The following is an 18,219-nucleotide window of genomic DNA, read 5'->3' as shown; positions in this document are numbered from 1 at the left end:
CTAATAAGCTTTCGGGTGACAATGGGATGGCTAAACGCGCACGTTGCAAAAGAAAGGGACCGAGAAAAATGAATTTATGAATGATATATATTTCTGACTGAATTAGCGGCATTATCCATCTGCGGCTATGTGACTACACCGTTATTAGTTGACATTAAACGTAAACAGCTTTCTTTATCATTTTATATGTTACAGTAATCTTGATATAGCTATTTCATTATTCCGCAAACTTGGCAGTTCTATACCAAGCCCTTCAAGTAACGGCACTCGTTTTTTTCATAATTTTTGGTTGGTAAACTTCGGAGATAAGGGGGAGAATGGTATTTTTATTTATATTTTCCTTCATAAGTAATTTTTTTTTCACTGAAAAAAAAAAACTAAAATTGTTTTGTAATACTCAGGTTCAGCTCTTTCAAATGATATCCCATTCGACCTAGCAACTAGACTTTGAAATACCATAAGGGTTCCTTTTGTACCTTTTTGGTACGGAACCCTAAAAAGATCAACACGTTCAGCAACACCAAAGAGAATTCCTGACAAATCTATCCGCCACGCGAACATAAATTATTTACGTACCTGCTCACAGTACAATAGTGTTTGTGTACGGATTTGGCAAAGGATATAGGTACGGCAGGTATTACGTCTGTATGACACTCCGTTTTCCGCTCCGAGTCCCTGTTAAGAATGCAAGAAAACTTGAAGTCTGACAAAACAACTTGATGCGCGCACCGAGCGCCGAGCCTCCCGTTGCCGCAGCGGGTAATACATATATATTTTCACATCACCTATTCGAAAAGGTAACTTTTCTTCCCTGCTAGGAGGGATCAAAGTGGCACTTTTCTGTTCAAGGACATTTTGTTGCCAGTATGAAATATTGACACAAAGACATACATATAAAATACATACATATAATCACGCCTATTTCCCGGAGGGGTAGGCAGAGACCACGGATTTCCACTTGCTGCGATCCTGACATACCTCTTTCGCTTCCTTCACTTTCATAACATTCCTCATACACGCTCGCCGGTTTAGGGTGCTCTTGACCTGGCCTTTCTTCAGGATTTCCCCGATCTGATCAGAGAAAGTCCGCCGAGGTCTGCCCCTTCCAACTCCCGTTTCTACCTCTCCCTTATACACTCTCTTTGTTAGCCTTCTTTCACTCATTCTTTCCACGTGTCCAAACCATCTCAACATACCTTTCTCAAGAAATAAAACTATGAAAACGGATTATATCGCGTATATTGAATTTATAATACATCCCGACGTTTCGAACTCTTTACAGCGTTCGTGGTCAACGGGTGACGAACCACGAACGCTGTAAAGAGTTCGAAACGTCGGGATGTATTATAAATTCAATATACGCGATATAATCCGTTTTCATAGTTTTATTTCATGAGTAACTATCGCGGTAACCGAAGACAATATTATACCTTTCTCAATTTTTGTCACTACATCTTCGTTCAGTCCACACTTTTCCCTTATCACACTGTTCCTAATTCTATCTTGTAATCTCACACCACACACACTTCTCAACGCTCTCATATCCACTGCATTCACTTGGCTCTGATGCCTCTTCTGCCATACCCAACTTTCGCTACCATACATAAGTGTAGGCACCAGCACCCCTCTATGCACAGCCAACCGTGCCTTTTGCGACACCTTCTGGCTGCTCATGAAAGCATTAAGTGCCCCATTCACGCGATTTCCAGCACTCACTCTCCTTTCAATATCTTTATCATGCTTACCGTCCCTAGTGAATAAGGTTCCCAGATACACAAACTCTTTCACTTGTTCTACTCTTTCTTGACCAATCAAAATTTCACAGTTTGTCATATATTCTTCCTTTTCAAATACCATTACTTTCGTCTTACTTACATTAATTTTCATTCCTTTCCTTTCAAAAGATCCAAGCATTCTAGTTACCATCTCCTGCAACTCTTCACCCGATGACGCTAGCAATACCAGGTCATCAGCGTAAAGAAGACATTTGACGGGTAACCCACTCATTCTCAGCCCACATTCATCATTTCTCAAATCATGCAAACTACTGTCCATGAACAGATTAAACAGCCACGGTGACGCTACACATCCCTGCCTAACACCCTTTTCGATGCTAAACCACTCAGTGTACGACCCGTTTACTCTCACACAAGCACTGGAATCCTCATAGAGCGATTTCAGTGCCTGAATGAGACGGCCGCTCAATCCATACACCGACAGTACCGACCAAAGTTCATTCCTCACCACTCTGTCATAAGCCTTTTCCAAATCCACGAAAGCGCAATAGACCTTCTGACCTTTAGCCAAATGCTTTTCGGCTATGCATCGCAAGGAAAAGACTTGATCCGTACATCCCATACCCTTTCGGAATCCCGCTTGTGCATCCCATACTTTCTCATCGGTTTCTTTCACTACTCTTTCAATCAATATCTTTGCATACAATTTGCCGACGACGCTGAGTAAGCTAATGCCTCTGTAGTTTTTGCAATCCAGTTGGGATCCCTTTCCTTTGTAAAGAGGTACAATGACGGCCTTGCACCAGTCCCTGGGCACTTGACCGGTTCTCAAGCACATATTGAAAAGGCGGTACAACTGACTTGCTACAATGCCTTGTCCAGCTTTCAGCATCTCGACAGAAACTCTATCATATCCTGCAGCCTTTCCTGATTTCATTCCTTTCAACGCTTTCACAATTTCATCCATGCTTAATACTATCTTCGTTCTCCGACACGTTCTCAATGCTTTCATTCAACTCCGAAATTGACGTGCTTGCCTCCTCTTTATCAAACAAACTTTCAAAATACTCTTTCCATCTTTCTAAGATGCATTCTTCCTCATTCACTAATCTTCCATTCTTGTCTTTTATTGACTTTAGCTCAGAACTCTGGGTGTTACCCCTGGCTAAACGAACGGACTTCCAGAAAAACTTTATATTTGTTTGGAAATCTTGAGACAGCCTTTCTTCCATTTTATCTTTCTGTTCGTCTTTCTTTCTGTCTACTAATTCCTTTACTAAAACTTTCATTCTTCTATAATCCTTTTTCGCTTCACTGACTTCGTCATATGAAGCCGTGTGATTTCTTTGGTTAGCTCTTGTGGCTAACCAATCCAACCACAACTGTTTCTTCTTACACACAGCTTCTTGCACTTCTTTATCCCACCAAACATTCTTCTCCTTTTTTCCTTTGTGCCTCTTCCTCACTCCACATACTTCACTTGCCACACATACTACTTTATTTTTAAAACTATTCCACAATTGTTCAGTCTCACTAATCTCATCCATACCATTGAATTCGGTTTTTAATCTACTCCTATACTCATCATTTACTCCTTCTTGTTGCAAATTCTCCACTTTTATTCTTTTTAAATCGGCAGTAACTGTACAGGGTCGTTGTCTCCATCCTTTAAACAAGCCACTTAATCGGCACATTACCAGGAAGTGGTCAGTATGGATACCCGACCCTCGATACACCCTGGAGTCGATAACATTCTTCCTAATTCTTTCATCCACTATCACAAAGTCAATCATACTTTTCCTAACATTCTCCGCCTCTCGAGTGTATAGGTGAATCCATTTGTGGTCAAACATCGTGTTTGTTACACAAAGGTTCCACTCTTGGCAAATTTCTAACACGCTTCTCCCATTATCATTCACTCTCTCGTCACCGTACATTCCAAGAACCTTTTCAAATCCGTCCCTTTTTATTCCTACCCAGCCATTGAAGTCACCTAACAAAACTAATCTTTCATTACTCTTACATACTTTCAAAACCTCTCTCAGTTCATCCCAAAATATCTGCCTTTCATCCCGAACGCGCTGTGAGATACTCGCATCCCGGTCTACTGGAGCGTAAACGCCTACCAAAAATATGCGCATCATTCCCACTTTCAGTCTAATCCACATCAGTCTGGAATTCACACATTCAAATTCTCTCACACACTCAGCCATTCTTGCGGAAAGTACAACACCAACTCCCTGACAGGCGCGATCCGAACTAGGTACCCCAGACCAATACGCCGTGTAGGTTCCATGCAAGGTGGTATCGCATCCTTTCCGTTTCGTCTCATTAACACACAAAATATCAATTTTTCTCTCATCCATCATCTGCAAAACCTCATTTAATTTATCTTCCATTCCTCCTCCAACATTCAGCGTAGCAAAGCGGCTCTCCGCGAGCCGCTTGTCGCCCCCGCGAGAAACGAGACGTGACGGGTGGCGTACCACGTCGCCGCCATTCGGATAATTATTATAATTTTGAATCTCCATTGCGTTCCCACGAGTAAAAGGGATTTAAATGTCCACAACAGCAGAGCCCTGTACTGAAGCAAGGCGGTTCACCACTGTGTCCTGTGACCGCCAACACAGACACCCTCCGTTCAACGCCAGTACTACCCTCTGGCTATGCATCCCTCGGCACGGGTCGGCTAACACCTTGGATTTGGGGGTTTTATATTGGAGTTTTCCTTCTCCTAGACGGGTTGCAGCCCAAAGCTAACGAGGCCCATCTCCCCGGGTTATATTTTGGAGCTTTCCTTCTCCTAGACGGGTTGCAGCACAATGCTAACGAGGCCCATCTCCCCGAAACGAGGCCCATCTCCCCGAATAAGACATATGAAATTAGTATGCATATAATCGATTACAATTTCTATATAATCGATTACGTGCATACAATTTTTCTAACTTAGATAATATTTTGTTGTAAATGTGAACAATAAATGTAATTAACGTATTTTAAATTAATTAATATCATATTTAAATTAAGTAATTAGCGTAATATTAAAAAACGTAAAAAAACTTTAGTTTAATAATTTAATTTTTATTTTCACATTTTAGGTCTCCTTAAACGCAGCCATACTTGTCTATGCAATTTAAAAAGTCTGTATTTAAAAAGTTTTGTACAAATAATTCACAAAGCATTATGCGGTTCTGTATTCTGTATAAATTTGTAAATACTTAGTTTAAATCAATAATAATAGGCCTTTTTATCTGTGTCAGATGTTTTAAGCAGCATCCCGGTAACGACACTAATAATAATAAATATAAGTGATATCAGTCTTCGTAGTGTTCTTCCGAAGATTTGGTTCAAAGGGGTAAGAGCTAGTTTGTTATCAGAAAAATCTACAAAAATAATGTACTTGATTTTCATTGTATCATTTTAGTTGTTTGCTGCTGTTTTTGAAAAGATATTAGGTACATATAATGATGAGCTGTAGGTACTTTTAATTTGTCAGTACAGTCACGTCTGAAAATATCGATACGGACAAAGTGCCTGAAGTAATATGTAAGTACTTACCTATACTAAGGTCGTGTATACATATTTTTGGCACTTTGTCCGTATCGATCTTTGCTTAAAATAATAATGTTTTGAAACCTAATATGTATCTAATTTCCTCATAGGTGATGTGAAAAGCAGTATGTGTCACATGGTAGCAAAATTATTTTCACCTTGGGCGTTAACACTTGAATCCCTCACTACGCTCAGGATTCTATGTTAGAATCCCTCGCTACGCTCAGGATTCTATTATAGAATCCTTCGCTTCGTTTAGGATTCAATGGTACGCCCTCGCCGTAAATATGTCATTTTGCTCCCTTGTGACACAATCTACTATTAAGCAATCGTGATATAATAGAGAGCTTTTCAGTCAAGTATCGTGTTTAAGCAACGAAGCTTGCCGAGTTGCTTAAGTAAGGTACGAGATTGAAAAGCTTGATCATATCACTATTGTATACAATATTTTTTCTACGAGACAAAAAAATAATACTTTTAAAATAGTAGAATCATATAGGTAAACAAACCAAAAGTATACAGCTAGGATACGCGAGCTGCCGCGGCCCGCGATCCCTTCATACTCGTACGCGCCCTGGCCGCCGGGCCCGGCGCCCCCGGCGGGATGGTCAACGACACCTCCTCGTAACTCATGAGGCCCTGGTACCTGCTACTTGCTAAATCCAGTTTTAAGACAGTTTTTTTCTTAATTTTGGCCACCGTAGCCTATGGAGACTAACAAGCAACGCTAAGCGGTTTTCGTAGGGTATGGATGTTGCTATATGAAGCAAATAAAATGTTTGTGTTGGCCAACCAATCACAAAACAGATGCAACGCAGCAGCGTGTTTAATTAGGCTAATTTGCATTAAATCGAGTCTCCTTAAACAAGAAATATTTTATCGAAATGTATGAAGTATTTTCAAATTTTTTATAATTGACTAGACCGCATCGATAAAATTCTTATGCTCGAGTCGGAAGTGCCATAGACTATCAACGTCGAAAAGAGTAAGATTGTAGTGTTGCATATGAAGCTGTACTGCACAGTTAGTCGACCAGTAGAAAATTTTATCACAAAAATTTAATAATACATAAATAGATCGTACTTAAATATATAAATATATATTTAATTAATATTTTATATTCAGTAATCAATATTTATGTAAATGTAAAATAGAAACAAAGTAATAAGTTGTAGGCCGCCCGTACTGAAAGCGAGGACCTCAACTTTCGACATAGAAGAAAAAAAAGTCGACGAGTAGAAAAAAAATAGATTTTACTCGGGTATCACTTTAACGTCTTATCAAATAGATGTCTGATTCCCACTAAAACTCGTAACTTTCATGCAATTTCGCAAAAATCTAAATATGTAAGTAGGTAAACTAATATGTCGTCAGCTTTCTAAAACTTCGGTATGATGTAAAAACTCGGTGACTCCATAGGAAGTCTGCCTTTCAGCGAATGGACGTGCGAAGCTTTTATTTTGTGCTCGGTATTGTTACAAGAATACCGAGCTTGGAGTCGCGAGTGGCTCTGAATGTTAATCAAGCGATGAAGGGAAAGGACGATGTCCATCAGTATTCATGTCATAACGACGTCACCCTCGCAACTCTTTAGCGCCGTGCGCCCGTGCTCCGCCTTCGCTTTCATGATAATTTTGTACACCTAGTACCTACTATTAGTTAATGAACTGTCAGACACTTTTCTGTATTACAAACGAGAACTTATTTCCAGAATTTAATTAAATTGCGTCAAGTTTAAATCGTTAACAGCTCACCTCTCTTAAGGTTGAGTATAAATAAAATTAATTATTTATTTGGCGTCGTGAACTATATTCATAGAATATGTTAGTTAGAGTAGATATAACTGGCGGTGAACTGTTTAACTAATAGGTAAATATGCTGAAGTAGTGATCAATAGTTATTTGTTTTAGAAGGGGGCAAAGTTTTTGTCTAACCTCTCGTGCTAATATTGATACCAAAATTGAACCGGTTGGAAATCGATCTTGAAGTGGAATCTTGAGCGTTGGGAGGGTTTCAAAGCACGAGGGTTAATGTAAAATATCAAACAAAATCAAAGCAAATCGATTCAAAATTAATGTTATTAAATATGTATCATTCAAACTCATAATTTAAAAGTCAATTCTATCAGCAAACATAAGAAAACAACTCAAAATTTACATTTGATTATTTTGCCTCACATGTGAACAAAATGCAACTTTCTTATCAGTTTTTGAACAATCAAGAGAGCCTTTACCAGCTGGTGTCGTGAAAAATTGTTTTCTATTTCCCAAAAATGTCGAGTTTTCCAGTATTATCATAAAAATGTTATGTTGTGTTAAATACTACAACATAAACATAATATATTATAGTTTTTTAAAGACACAAATCAAATAGTGTCCTGGGAGTTAGAAACAAAAAAATTAAATTGGGCTACTGGGTAAGCAATAAAATTCAAAAGGGCCTGTCAGTATAAATGTATATATATTTATTTATGACATCAACTGTACTAAAGTCCAAATCTCTTTTTTTAGTTTGTATTTGAAGGGTACACGGAAAGATCATGTCTAGTCACTTTTTTCGGAAAATGAGATTTTCATTTAAAATGTAGAGCTCTTAATGAACTATTGGTTATATCTTTTGCTACCACTGTATAATATATGTAACATAACTTTTTTTTTAGTTAAAAAAGACCTGGTCACGGTATTACCATACATTTTAACATGGTTCCAAATTTTAGAACCGCGATTACTTAAAATGTTACTTAAGTGACTAGACATGTTCTTTCCGCGTACCCTTCAAATACAAACTAAAAAAAGAGATTTGGACTTTAGTACAGTTGATGTCATAAATAAATATATATACATTTATTCACCTCATCGTAATGGATTAGTTAATGTAGATGTACCTACAGTAGCCATCAGCTATATCGGAGCGGTCGAGGTGCTCAAAAATCGCCTCTATTGTCAAGGCGTTAAGTGCGTGTTCAGATATGTGTGAGCGCCTTGGCCGCTCCGATATATCTGATGGCGACTATACGTAGAAATTTTAATTCCAAAATTCTCAAATAACTGGATCGGAAACCGAATTAATTGAAATGTCACGTCGTAAAAGCCGGCTCTCATATATTTCGAGAGTTATTTGTGATGACTTCATGATGCAATTGGACGCAAATGCTATGTTTTGTTAATCCGTTTATGAAATTTCAATACCTTAAAATTATAATAATATGCAATTATGCAGCACGTTACAACTTATTTTATTACAATTGGTTTACCTACATCGTACATCGAAACCCTACGTGGGATTTCAGTTTGTCCATTGGACACACTGTATACTAAAATTATATTGCTATATACTATATATAGTATACAGTACAATTAAAATTACATAAAATTAGACACGATATCATAATTTTTTTTCTATTGAGCCAACTTAACCTGCTAACTACCCAAGGTTTTAGTGAGCTTGCCCTTACAAACATAATTTACTTTCCGTGTGATTTTATTCATTTATTTTATTTGTAATAACTTGTAAGAATTCCATATTAAAATTACAATTTTGCGTTAGCCCCCTCTTAAATGTGCGTCGTAGTCGAACTAACCTATTAGCTCATTCCCCTTTGCCTCGCCTGGCTCGCCTATACAACAAGCATGCTAATAATGTTCCTTCTTTGGATGTGTTTCACGATAGTGAAGTCTTATTTAAAAACAAATTATTGTCTGTTGACAACCTCAGCTAGCTCGGCTAACTTACCTTAGTTATTGTTAATATCAACTATTAGGTGTCTTGTTAATTGGTATTATATATTTATTCTAGATTTTTGTAATGTATACTAAGTCTTTTTCTAGGTGTTACTGTTGACTTAATGTTTAAATTAATATAATAATGCATGCTGTGATTGCCTGTAAGTGGGGGATCAATAAAAAAGGTGCCCTTTTTGTAAGTTAATACTAGTATGTAAATTGTATCTTCTGTTGGTGATCCTAATAAACAAATAAACAAATAAATAAATTCATTGACTCTACACAGAGTTTTTACTAAAATCACAATACTTATCTAAAATTTAGTATTAGCTCTTACATTACCTCGGTAACGCGAATCACTATTCAGAAATCGTCGCTATACTTACTCAAGCTCATATTTGCAACAATCATTTGATGGAAATGTCGCTTTTCTTTCATTCGGAATACGGGTGTTTTTGTCATCAAATGAGTGTTGCAGATACGAGGTTCAGTAAGTATAGCAGCGAAATGAAAGGACTAGCGAGCGGGCGGAGTGCGACACGACAGCGCAGCTCCTGCCGCGAAGATTTGTTGTCGCAAGTGTCGCGACACTCTCGACTGCCCTGACAGCGTACACGCCGTTATCGTACACGACACTTGTATGTATGATTCACACATCGCCAACAATGAGACAAGCAAATGTGAAAACTTTTGCGTTGCCACAAATTTACAAGAAATGTGCATTCGTAGTTACTTGTACTTGTAATTTACCATATGTAGAATGTGGTATATTATTATTAACATTAACAAACTCAGCGAAAAATGAAGTTTTCAATGAGTTTAAAAAAATAAAGATAATGCGCTTATTAACGTCAAATAAAGCTACGCCGGCTAACCCTACACCTCTGACCCGAGAAGATTTAAATCCCCCCTCAATTGGAGGAGGGTATCCCAATTCGGGGAGGGTTTGGGACCGGCAACAAACTAGGCAGGACACATCTTGTCAAAACAATACATGTTAATTATAACATGCATTACGAGTAAATAAGAAAAAACACAATTTAAATAAGTTCTATTATAGAATTTTAATAACAATTTAAATAACAAAACAGACGTATTAAATATATTAATAACGGGTCAGTCACGTATTTTAAGTCGAAAAACGCTCGTCATGTTTCACTCCGTACCGAGAACCACCGTAACGTACCGTTCCGTACTATAGAATTCATGCAATTACATACAGTAGGTACTTTTCTTTATATAAATAGATTTAAAAATATATATAACTATGTAGGTACATCAAATCATACAAATACGTAGCTCTTTCAGAAAACATATTAGTCTTAAAAATGGAAAAGAAAATAAAATTCATAAAATAAATGAGAATATATATTATATAAACCTTGTTTGAAAATTTGTTATAAAATACCTACATAGTTATTCAATACGTTTTCACCTCAGCAACTCGAACAAGCCTACTTTTGTCACTCCAAAAATGATGTGTACAACACGAGAGCAAAGTTATTTTACATCTCGTGTTTTTGAGTCCCTCAAAATAAACACTCGCAAGAAAAACCAACTTTCCTCTCTTGTGGCACAAATAACTATTTAATCACAACTGTGATCACTTAGTTGTTTGCGAAAGGTAAATTGGTGCTTAAATCTATTTCAAGAAAAAAAAATCACACTGGTAGTTAAGACTATATTAAAAAAAATTCATGCAAAGCGGGATTCTAATAAAACTTCGTTTGGTAAGTTTGTGGTTATATGTAAACTACACATTGCGTTATTAACGGGGTCCCTTTGTTTGACATAATTATTGAAAGTCATAATGTAATAATTGTCAGATTATCATTAGTCATAATTCTGAAACCGTTAACTTTTCAGGATTTTCGTAAAGTTTTCCTATAGATGGGTTAGGTTAGGTTTGTTTTATGGCAATCCTGAAAAGTTACGCTTTTCTAGGAAAAACAGAATTATGACTAACGAAAACTACTACGACTACTACTATTATGACTTAAAATTTTATGGGAAACAATAGAGACCAGGCGCGGCTTCCTCTAAGGAGCGCTTGTGCAGTGCACTCCCATAAATAATCATAATGAAATTATAGTGCCTAATTAATATATTACTCTTTAAGATCTATCGTACAAAAGTAAAATACCAATTAAATAATTACCTTTATTCATTATAAGTTTATAGACGGCCTATACTACTCGGCCTACTCCTATAATTTCATAGGAATCATAGGTAACGCGCGAAGCGGAGCGCTTTGGATTGCGCTCCTATGAAAAAGATTTAGTACATAAAATCAATAGGAAATTCAATGAGAGCGAAAGAGAAGTTTCGCTACAGTTCCGCACGTGAAACAGAAGATTTTCTATGAAGAAAGAGGTAAAATTGGAGCTCCGTAGCCCGTTTGACCTTGCGCCCTCTCGTCGAATGCGCGCGCATTGTGCGCGCCATATTGTCACTTGTTTGTAAACAGACCTTAGTTAGTAGTCAATTTTAAAGTACGCGTGTGAATGGAATTTTGGCATTTTTTTATTATAAATAATTAACCAAGAGTTTAAGCAGTAAGTGCACATAATTTGTTTGTTGTGAGGTATTTAAAATGAATGAATTTAACGGGAGAATGTGAAAAAAGTTTACAAAATCGACTCGAGTTCAATATAAAAGGAAAACTTTGAACTTTCGTAACAATGTTCGTCAAAAACAAAAACTTATATGTCATTAAATAAGATCAATATGCAAAAACACCGTGGTTGTGTTATGTCGCTGTGATAAAAGTAACTAGGTGTTTTAGTTTATCGTGTTACCTACCTAAGTACATATGTCTTGTTTGGAGCGGGCGCGGGCGGGCCGGGCGACGGCTGTGCGGTGAGTTTGCTTGGACCGAAACCGATGTGTTAACAATTTAGCACATATTTCCATAAAATTTTAAAACAACATTCACAACCTAGAATCCATTTGTAAAATGAACTGCAGTTAGCGTCTATCGGTCGTCAAGATATTCGTAATAGCGAAATTCTATAAGAGAGTTCAATGACCGTATTTTGTGTCGGTTAATTGAATGTGTAGTTTTTTACTGTGATAGTGAACACCCATAATATAGAATCACCAGCCGCCGCTGATAGAGACCCGTTATTAACAGGTTAAAAATATATGCCGGACTTCATTTGAATATAGTATCTCAATTTACATTTTGCTGGGACGTCAGTCTTCCGTGACCACAGCTAGTGCAACCTGGCTGAAACGTCGTAAAAAAGGTAAAATAAGGAAATTTAATCGCGTTAGACTCGTTAATGACATTAAAGCGCGGAGCCCTCTGGCACCGCACATGCTGAGATTGGGACCCTTTGCCTCACCATAGATTTAAGTTAATAGTTATTATGTTAAGTTGATATTTAAGTTTAAGTTTAGTTTATATTGTATTTTTAAGCTATCCTTTCATAAATTGTAGATTTTTTCCTAAGGTGTGGCAATAAAGATTTTTTATTTTTATTTTATTTTAAATATTTGTACAAAACGCGAGAGTTCAAAGTGTTATATTGTTATAAACTTGTTAGTGATATTATTCGGTAGACATCGTAAGCAAAGCAAATACGAGAAAAAGTAATTAATGACGTAGGAAATCCGTACCGACCTTGTCGGCAGATTTGGTTTCATAAAGAACGCTGCCGGTTCTCGTGTGAAATAAGGGCGTACGGAGGAATTCGTTGACACATTTAATCTTATACTCAACCTGTCTCGTTTATCTGAAGATAAATGGAACAAAATCCCGTGTATACATGTGACTGGAACAAGCTTTCCATAAAAACAGGCTTGGAATGGAAATGAAAACACATTAAATTGTTGTTTTGTTGCTGCTGTATTTTTTAAATCTAGATTAGGCTGCTTGAAATTCACTATTAAGAAATTTAGTGCGTTCGTAGTTCGTGGCATGGCGATGATATGGTAACTTCTGTAAAAAAATTAATCACAAGAAAATGCTTGATTTAGATACGAAATAAAACTTTCCTGTGTAGGGTCAACACAAATAATGTCAAATAATGTGTGTTTTGTTGTCCAAAAATGTAACAAAATGGCAGCAACTGTGCAAGGACCGTCTTAACTTCTGCGGGCATAACTTTATAACATAAGCAGTTAGTAGCTGGCAAATGTGGAAATGTTTAGAGCGCTTGTTTTAATTTGTTAATTTCAGCATGCCCTGGTACACTGCCAGGTACACAGTGTTACTTGCAACTTTTTACTCTCGACAATAGTAACTTCCTTAAAGTGACTGTAATCATACTCTAGTAATACTGTACAAATATAGCTTGAAGAATACTTCTCATCTCACAAAGTAAAATTAGGAATACAGCTCTACAGAAAACGGAACTATGCGTTTAGAGATAATCCATATTCACACTGGGCGCTCATGGGGGAATTCTCGGAGTAAGCTCTCAAGTGGATTCCAGCATTTTAAAATTTTCTACTATAATCTAAGATAATAGACACAACACACAAACATGGTAGTATATTGAATTAAGGGGCAAAATTAGAATGGTTTTTTTTTTAATGAGGCAAATTAAACAAATAATCAAGTCTCGAGAATTGCTGAAAATCTTCAAGTTAAAAAAATTATACAGTCTCATGTTTTGCAGCTTTCATGAAATGTGATTTCCAAGCCTCACTTTATCTTCTTGCGGGATTCCTCTGAAGCTACGTATGGAAACCTTGATGAAGTTAAGTGTGCAAAGTTTGTGTTGGTTTTTCGCAAAACAAGTGTTAGTATTTACACTCTTTATTTATGGAGCGTTCTGTGTCTATCGCGGGTCATTTACCAATGATCGCTTTTAAACTGCGCTACTTTTTATCATATCTATATACCAATATAACTGGAAGTATTATTTAATTTTTTCCTTTTATTCGAAGAAATAAAAAATAGTAAATACTGTTTCTGTTTGTGTGTGTGTCTGTGTGTTTTCTCAATACCGCTCCAATATCATTGCAATTTTACGAGTCTCGATGCCTTCATGCCACACTTTGCATGTCGCCCATGTTTGGCATACAGGGGCGTAGCTAGAGGATATGGCGCCCGGGGCAGTCACCAAATTTGCGCCCCCTGACGACTGACCAAAGTTTCCCTGTTGCTGCCTTTTGCCCATTTTGGCGCCCCCTCCTTGGATGGCGCCCGGGGCACTTGCTCCCTCTGCCCCCCCCCCCCCCCCTCTAGTTACGCCACTGTTGGCATAAGTTATACATCTGTCGCTAAAATGTGAGACTGATAAGTCTAAGTACGTGTAGGTAAGTACTAGTTTTCCTTTGAAACTATTACCTGTAAGTTTGCTAGCAGGGAGCAGTTCTATTTGGCGAAACTGTCAGCTGTAGCAAAGTTAAATAAAGCTACAAGAAGGTATCTTAACTCGACTAATTAACAGTCAACTTTGTTACATCTCCATGTAACTTTTCTTATGCTAAGATCAATATGCAAGTGTCTAAATTAATTTAAATACTCCTAATGATAAGCATTAAAGTTTACTTTTATAGGCCTCTAATCATCTTGCCTTTCTACAACAGTACTTGGTTTGTGTTATTTATTTTCTACTTTAATTATAATTCATGAACATTAAACAATCATCATCATGCGATTAGATTAGGTAGCGTGAATTTGTAATAAATATCTGTAACTTGCTTTGCTGGGGACTGTATCAACTTTAGTTTAACCTATCAATAATGTATTTCTATTATTTAGTTACTTTAGTTTTTTTTATTTCTTCCTGGGATTAAGTAAGTACTAAGTACCCATTTTTATTGTAAAATAACGTAAGTCCAATTCACTAGGTATAATGTCTCATTCCAGTCTGCTCGACTCGCTACGCCCCAAATGTAAAGCCCGGTTCACATTTGTCTGTCGTGTCGTGTTGTGTTGTGTCGTAACACATATCGGTTTCATACAATCAATTGTGTTCACATTTGTCTGACGCATTCTGAGCCTATTTATTATAAGGAGCACTACGACAACATTTCATTGCGCGTTTGAAAATAGTAACCCCCTAGAGTGGCATTGTCCCTACGGTAAATGGCGGGGAACCAGGAGCCGGACACGACATAACAAGCCGTTTAATGGCGGCGCCTCAGATTAAAGGGTGGGCTACGCTAACCCAAACACATTGGAAGTGTAATTTTTTTATTTTATATTTATTCATTATGGAAAATGCCCAATATAAATATAATCACACCTCTATCTTGAATTTTTTCTAATTATCAAAAACATTTTCTAATTTAGTTTGCGATTTAAGCCCTTTTATGAGATTACGCTAAAAACAGCTTCTTTCAATAAAACAAATATTGTTGAAATCGCTTCACATGATAAAGAATTATCCCTGAAAAGCCAACATACATACATGTCGCCCAAATTAGTTAGCCAATTTGCCAATAGATGGCGCTGTACACAATTACGCTTAGTATGCTTCTGGTCAAAATATATAATATCGAATAGTTACATGGAAAAAAATAAAGTTTGTATTGTACGGAACCCTCGGTGCGCGAGTTAAACGAACTCGACCTCGACCGGTTTTTTTTATTTCGAACGCTCGTTTTCGTGTGGCTCCCTTCAATATTATCTCCACTACTAGGCATTTAAATTCTACTAATAGAATTGAGTGCATTTATCAGGCCATATTATTATCTTATTCATAAACCTTTTCTTTTACAAATATCTCTTTTATAAATGAAGTAAATAAAAACTTGTCAACGATCTCCTCTCTTAAAAGAAGTTTTGTAGGTAAATTGCCCTAACTAACCGCGCCGGATGAGGACATCAAGATCCTGTTAGGTACGGCTATGACGACATGATAGGTCTATAAAAGAGGAAAAACAAATGGCGGGCCATAAATTGTGTCGCTCTACGCGTATGCACCTACGTAACGTAGTTAAATGGATATATAAAGATTCGCATAGATCATCCACGAATGACCGCTCTGAGCCCTCGTGGCGTAACGTTGTAACGTTTTTGTAGGGTTCGCTTGGCGCTTATATTTTATTGTTGGCACTTGTGTAAGTATCCATACCATGTAAATAAATAAATAATAAAATAAATAAATAAATATTATAGGACATTCTTACACAGATTGACTAAGTCCCACGGTAAGCCCAAGGAGGCTTGTGTTATGGGTACTCAGACAACGATATATATAATATATAAATACTTAAATACATAGAAAATACCCATGACTCAGGAACAAACAAATATCTGTGCTCATCGCACAAATAAATGCCCTTACCGGGATTCGAACCTAGGACCATCGGCTTCACTCGCAGGGTCTCTAACAAAAATCAAAAATCAAAAATCAAAAATGTTTATTTTCTTTAACAATCTCATCATCTTAAAAATTAGTGGTTGGAACCTCCTTTTAAGCTTTAAAAGCCTGTGCCAGGAGGTACCGCCCTTCCTTATCTGGAGAATATTAACAATAGCGCGTGCTACATTTATGAGTAGGTATTTATGCTAGGTAAATATTACATTAAGATTTACTTACAGTTACAAATGTTACAATAATAATGCTGAGAAGCTTTATACAAGACATGCAAAAGGTATGTACATATAATTAGAAAAATAAACAGATGTAAAATCCCTCGTGTGTGTGTGTGTGTGTGTGTGTGTGTGTGTGGGTGTGAAAATTTTTTGTACGGCTGTGTGTATTTTATGTTCAATAGGTTAGTCAAATGAGCAATTCTTCTGTTTCCTCATATGTCTGTGTTAAAAGCCAAGCCGGTATAATCTTTTTGCACTCATAATAGTTTTTACTGTGAATATTAAGGTGTTTGTTAAAGAAGTTATATAAGTGTGCAGATAATGCTACGTAATGCCGTTTTGCAAATTTAGTATTATTTTGAGGTACAGTAGCAACTTTATACATTCGTCTTCTTTGTGTGCAAGTGTTATCATATGGTAATAAGTTATGTTTTTTCAGAACTATGTAAAGAATAAACAATCTTCTTATGGAAAGAAGTTTTGTCATACTATATAGTTTTTTAGTGGGAAATCTTTTTTTCTTAAAATACATGACCTTTAATAGGCTGCGCTGTGCACGTTCCAGTTGTAAGAAACGCGTTTTGGCTGCGCCTCCCCAGATAGGTATACAGTAAATTATGACGGACTGTACCAAAGCAATATATATCTCTTTGAGTAAATCTTTGGCAGAGTCTCTAGATTCATCCACTCCCCTTGGCACCACATATCTTAAACTTTTAAAGATCCAGATTAATTTTCTTATTCGTGAGGAGACATATTCAAGGTGTGGGTACCAAGAGAGCCGCTGATCCATGAAAACTCCTAGGTATTTGGCTTGTGCAACTTTTTGGATGATTGGACAGCTACAACTACATATTCCAGAGGTCAGCGTATCTTCGCAAATATGTATTTTAATAGTAAAATTACTGCTAGGTTGTGTGTTGTTAGAAATACTAAAGCAAACATAGTTTGTTTTTGCTGTGTTAAGCGTTAGTATATTATTATGCAACCATTTCTGGATTTGTCGTAATCCTTGCTCAGCGTGAACTCTAACTTCATCCCAAGTCGCCCCTGTAAAAACGACAGCGGTGTCGTCGGCATACGAGAAGATTTTAGCATTAGTGATTTGCATACCGCAGAGATCATTTATGTAAACTAGGAATAAGGTTGGACCAAGAACGCTTCCCTGCGGTACGCCGTAAGTGATTTCCTTAAGCCCCCCTGTACAGTTTTCTAGTTTTACTTTTTGTTTTCTATCAGACAGGTAGTCCTTAAGTAAAAGAAGCGGAGTTCCTCTTATTCCAATTTTTTCTAGTTTATGTACAAGGATGGGAACAGAAACGGTATCGAAAGCTTTTTTCAAGTCTAGGAATACGGACATACACTTTTGCCGGTTATCTAATTGCTCTACTACTAGTGAGGTTAACGCTGCTACCGCATCTTCGGTTGATTTACGTTGCCTAAAACCAAATTGAGTGTTTGATAGGATATCAAATTGGTTTAGGTAAGCTATTAATCTGGAATTAAGCAATTTTTCAACAACTTTGGAGATTGCTGGTAGCACCGATATGGGTCTGTAATTACTAATATCGTCTCTGCTCCCTCCCTTGTAAACTGGCGTGATAACTGCCTGTTTGAGTAGAGTAGGAAATATTCCTTTCTCGAAACAAATGTTTATAAAATGTGTTAATACGGGGACAATTTCTGCATTTGCCATTTTTAGAAACTTTGT

General features: G+C 37.0%; 2 protein-coding genes across 2 annotated transcripts in view; both read right to left on the bottom strand.

Annotated features, from left to right (window-relative positions):
• LOC134741584 (insulin-like growth factor-binding protein complex acid labile subunit) overlaps positions 1 to 18,219 on the bottom strand; it is a 67,151-nt gene that overhangs the window by 18,072 nt on the left and 30,860 nt on the right. The gene's annotated exons all lie outside the window — the stretch shown is intronic.
• LOC134741880 (uncharacterized) lies at positions 905 to 1,627 on the bottom strand. The gene is made up of 2 exons (XM_063674773.1): positions 1,431 to 1,627; positions 905 to 1,196 (listed from the first exon to the last, which is right to left on the bottom strand). The coding sequence occupies exons 1-2, from the start codon at positions 1,603 to 1,605 to the stop codon at positions 919 to 921; spliced, it is 453 nt and encodes a 150-aa protein (XP_063530843.1). The 5' UTR covers positions 1,606 to 1,627; the 3' UTR covers positions 905 to 918.

This window comes from Cydia strobilella, chromosome 5 (genome assembly GCF_947568885.1).
Source record: "Cydia strobilella chromosome 5, ilCydStro3.1, whole genome shotgun sequence".
NCBI classification, from domain to species: Eukaryota; Metazoa; Arthropoda; class Insecta; order Lepidoptera; family Tortricidae; genus Cydia; species Cydia strobilella.
This window is presented reverse-complemented; position numbering and strand designations above follow the sequence as displayed.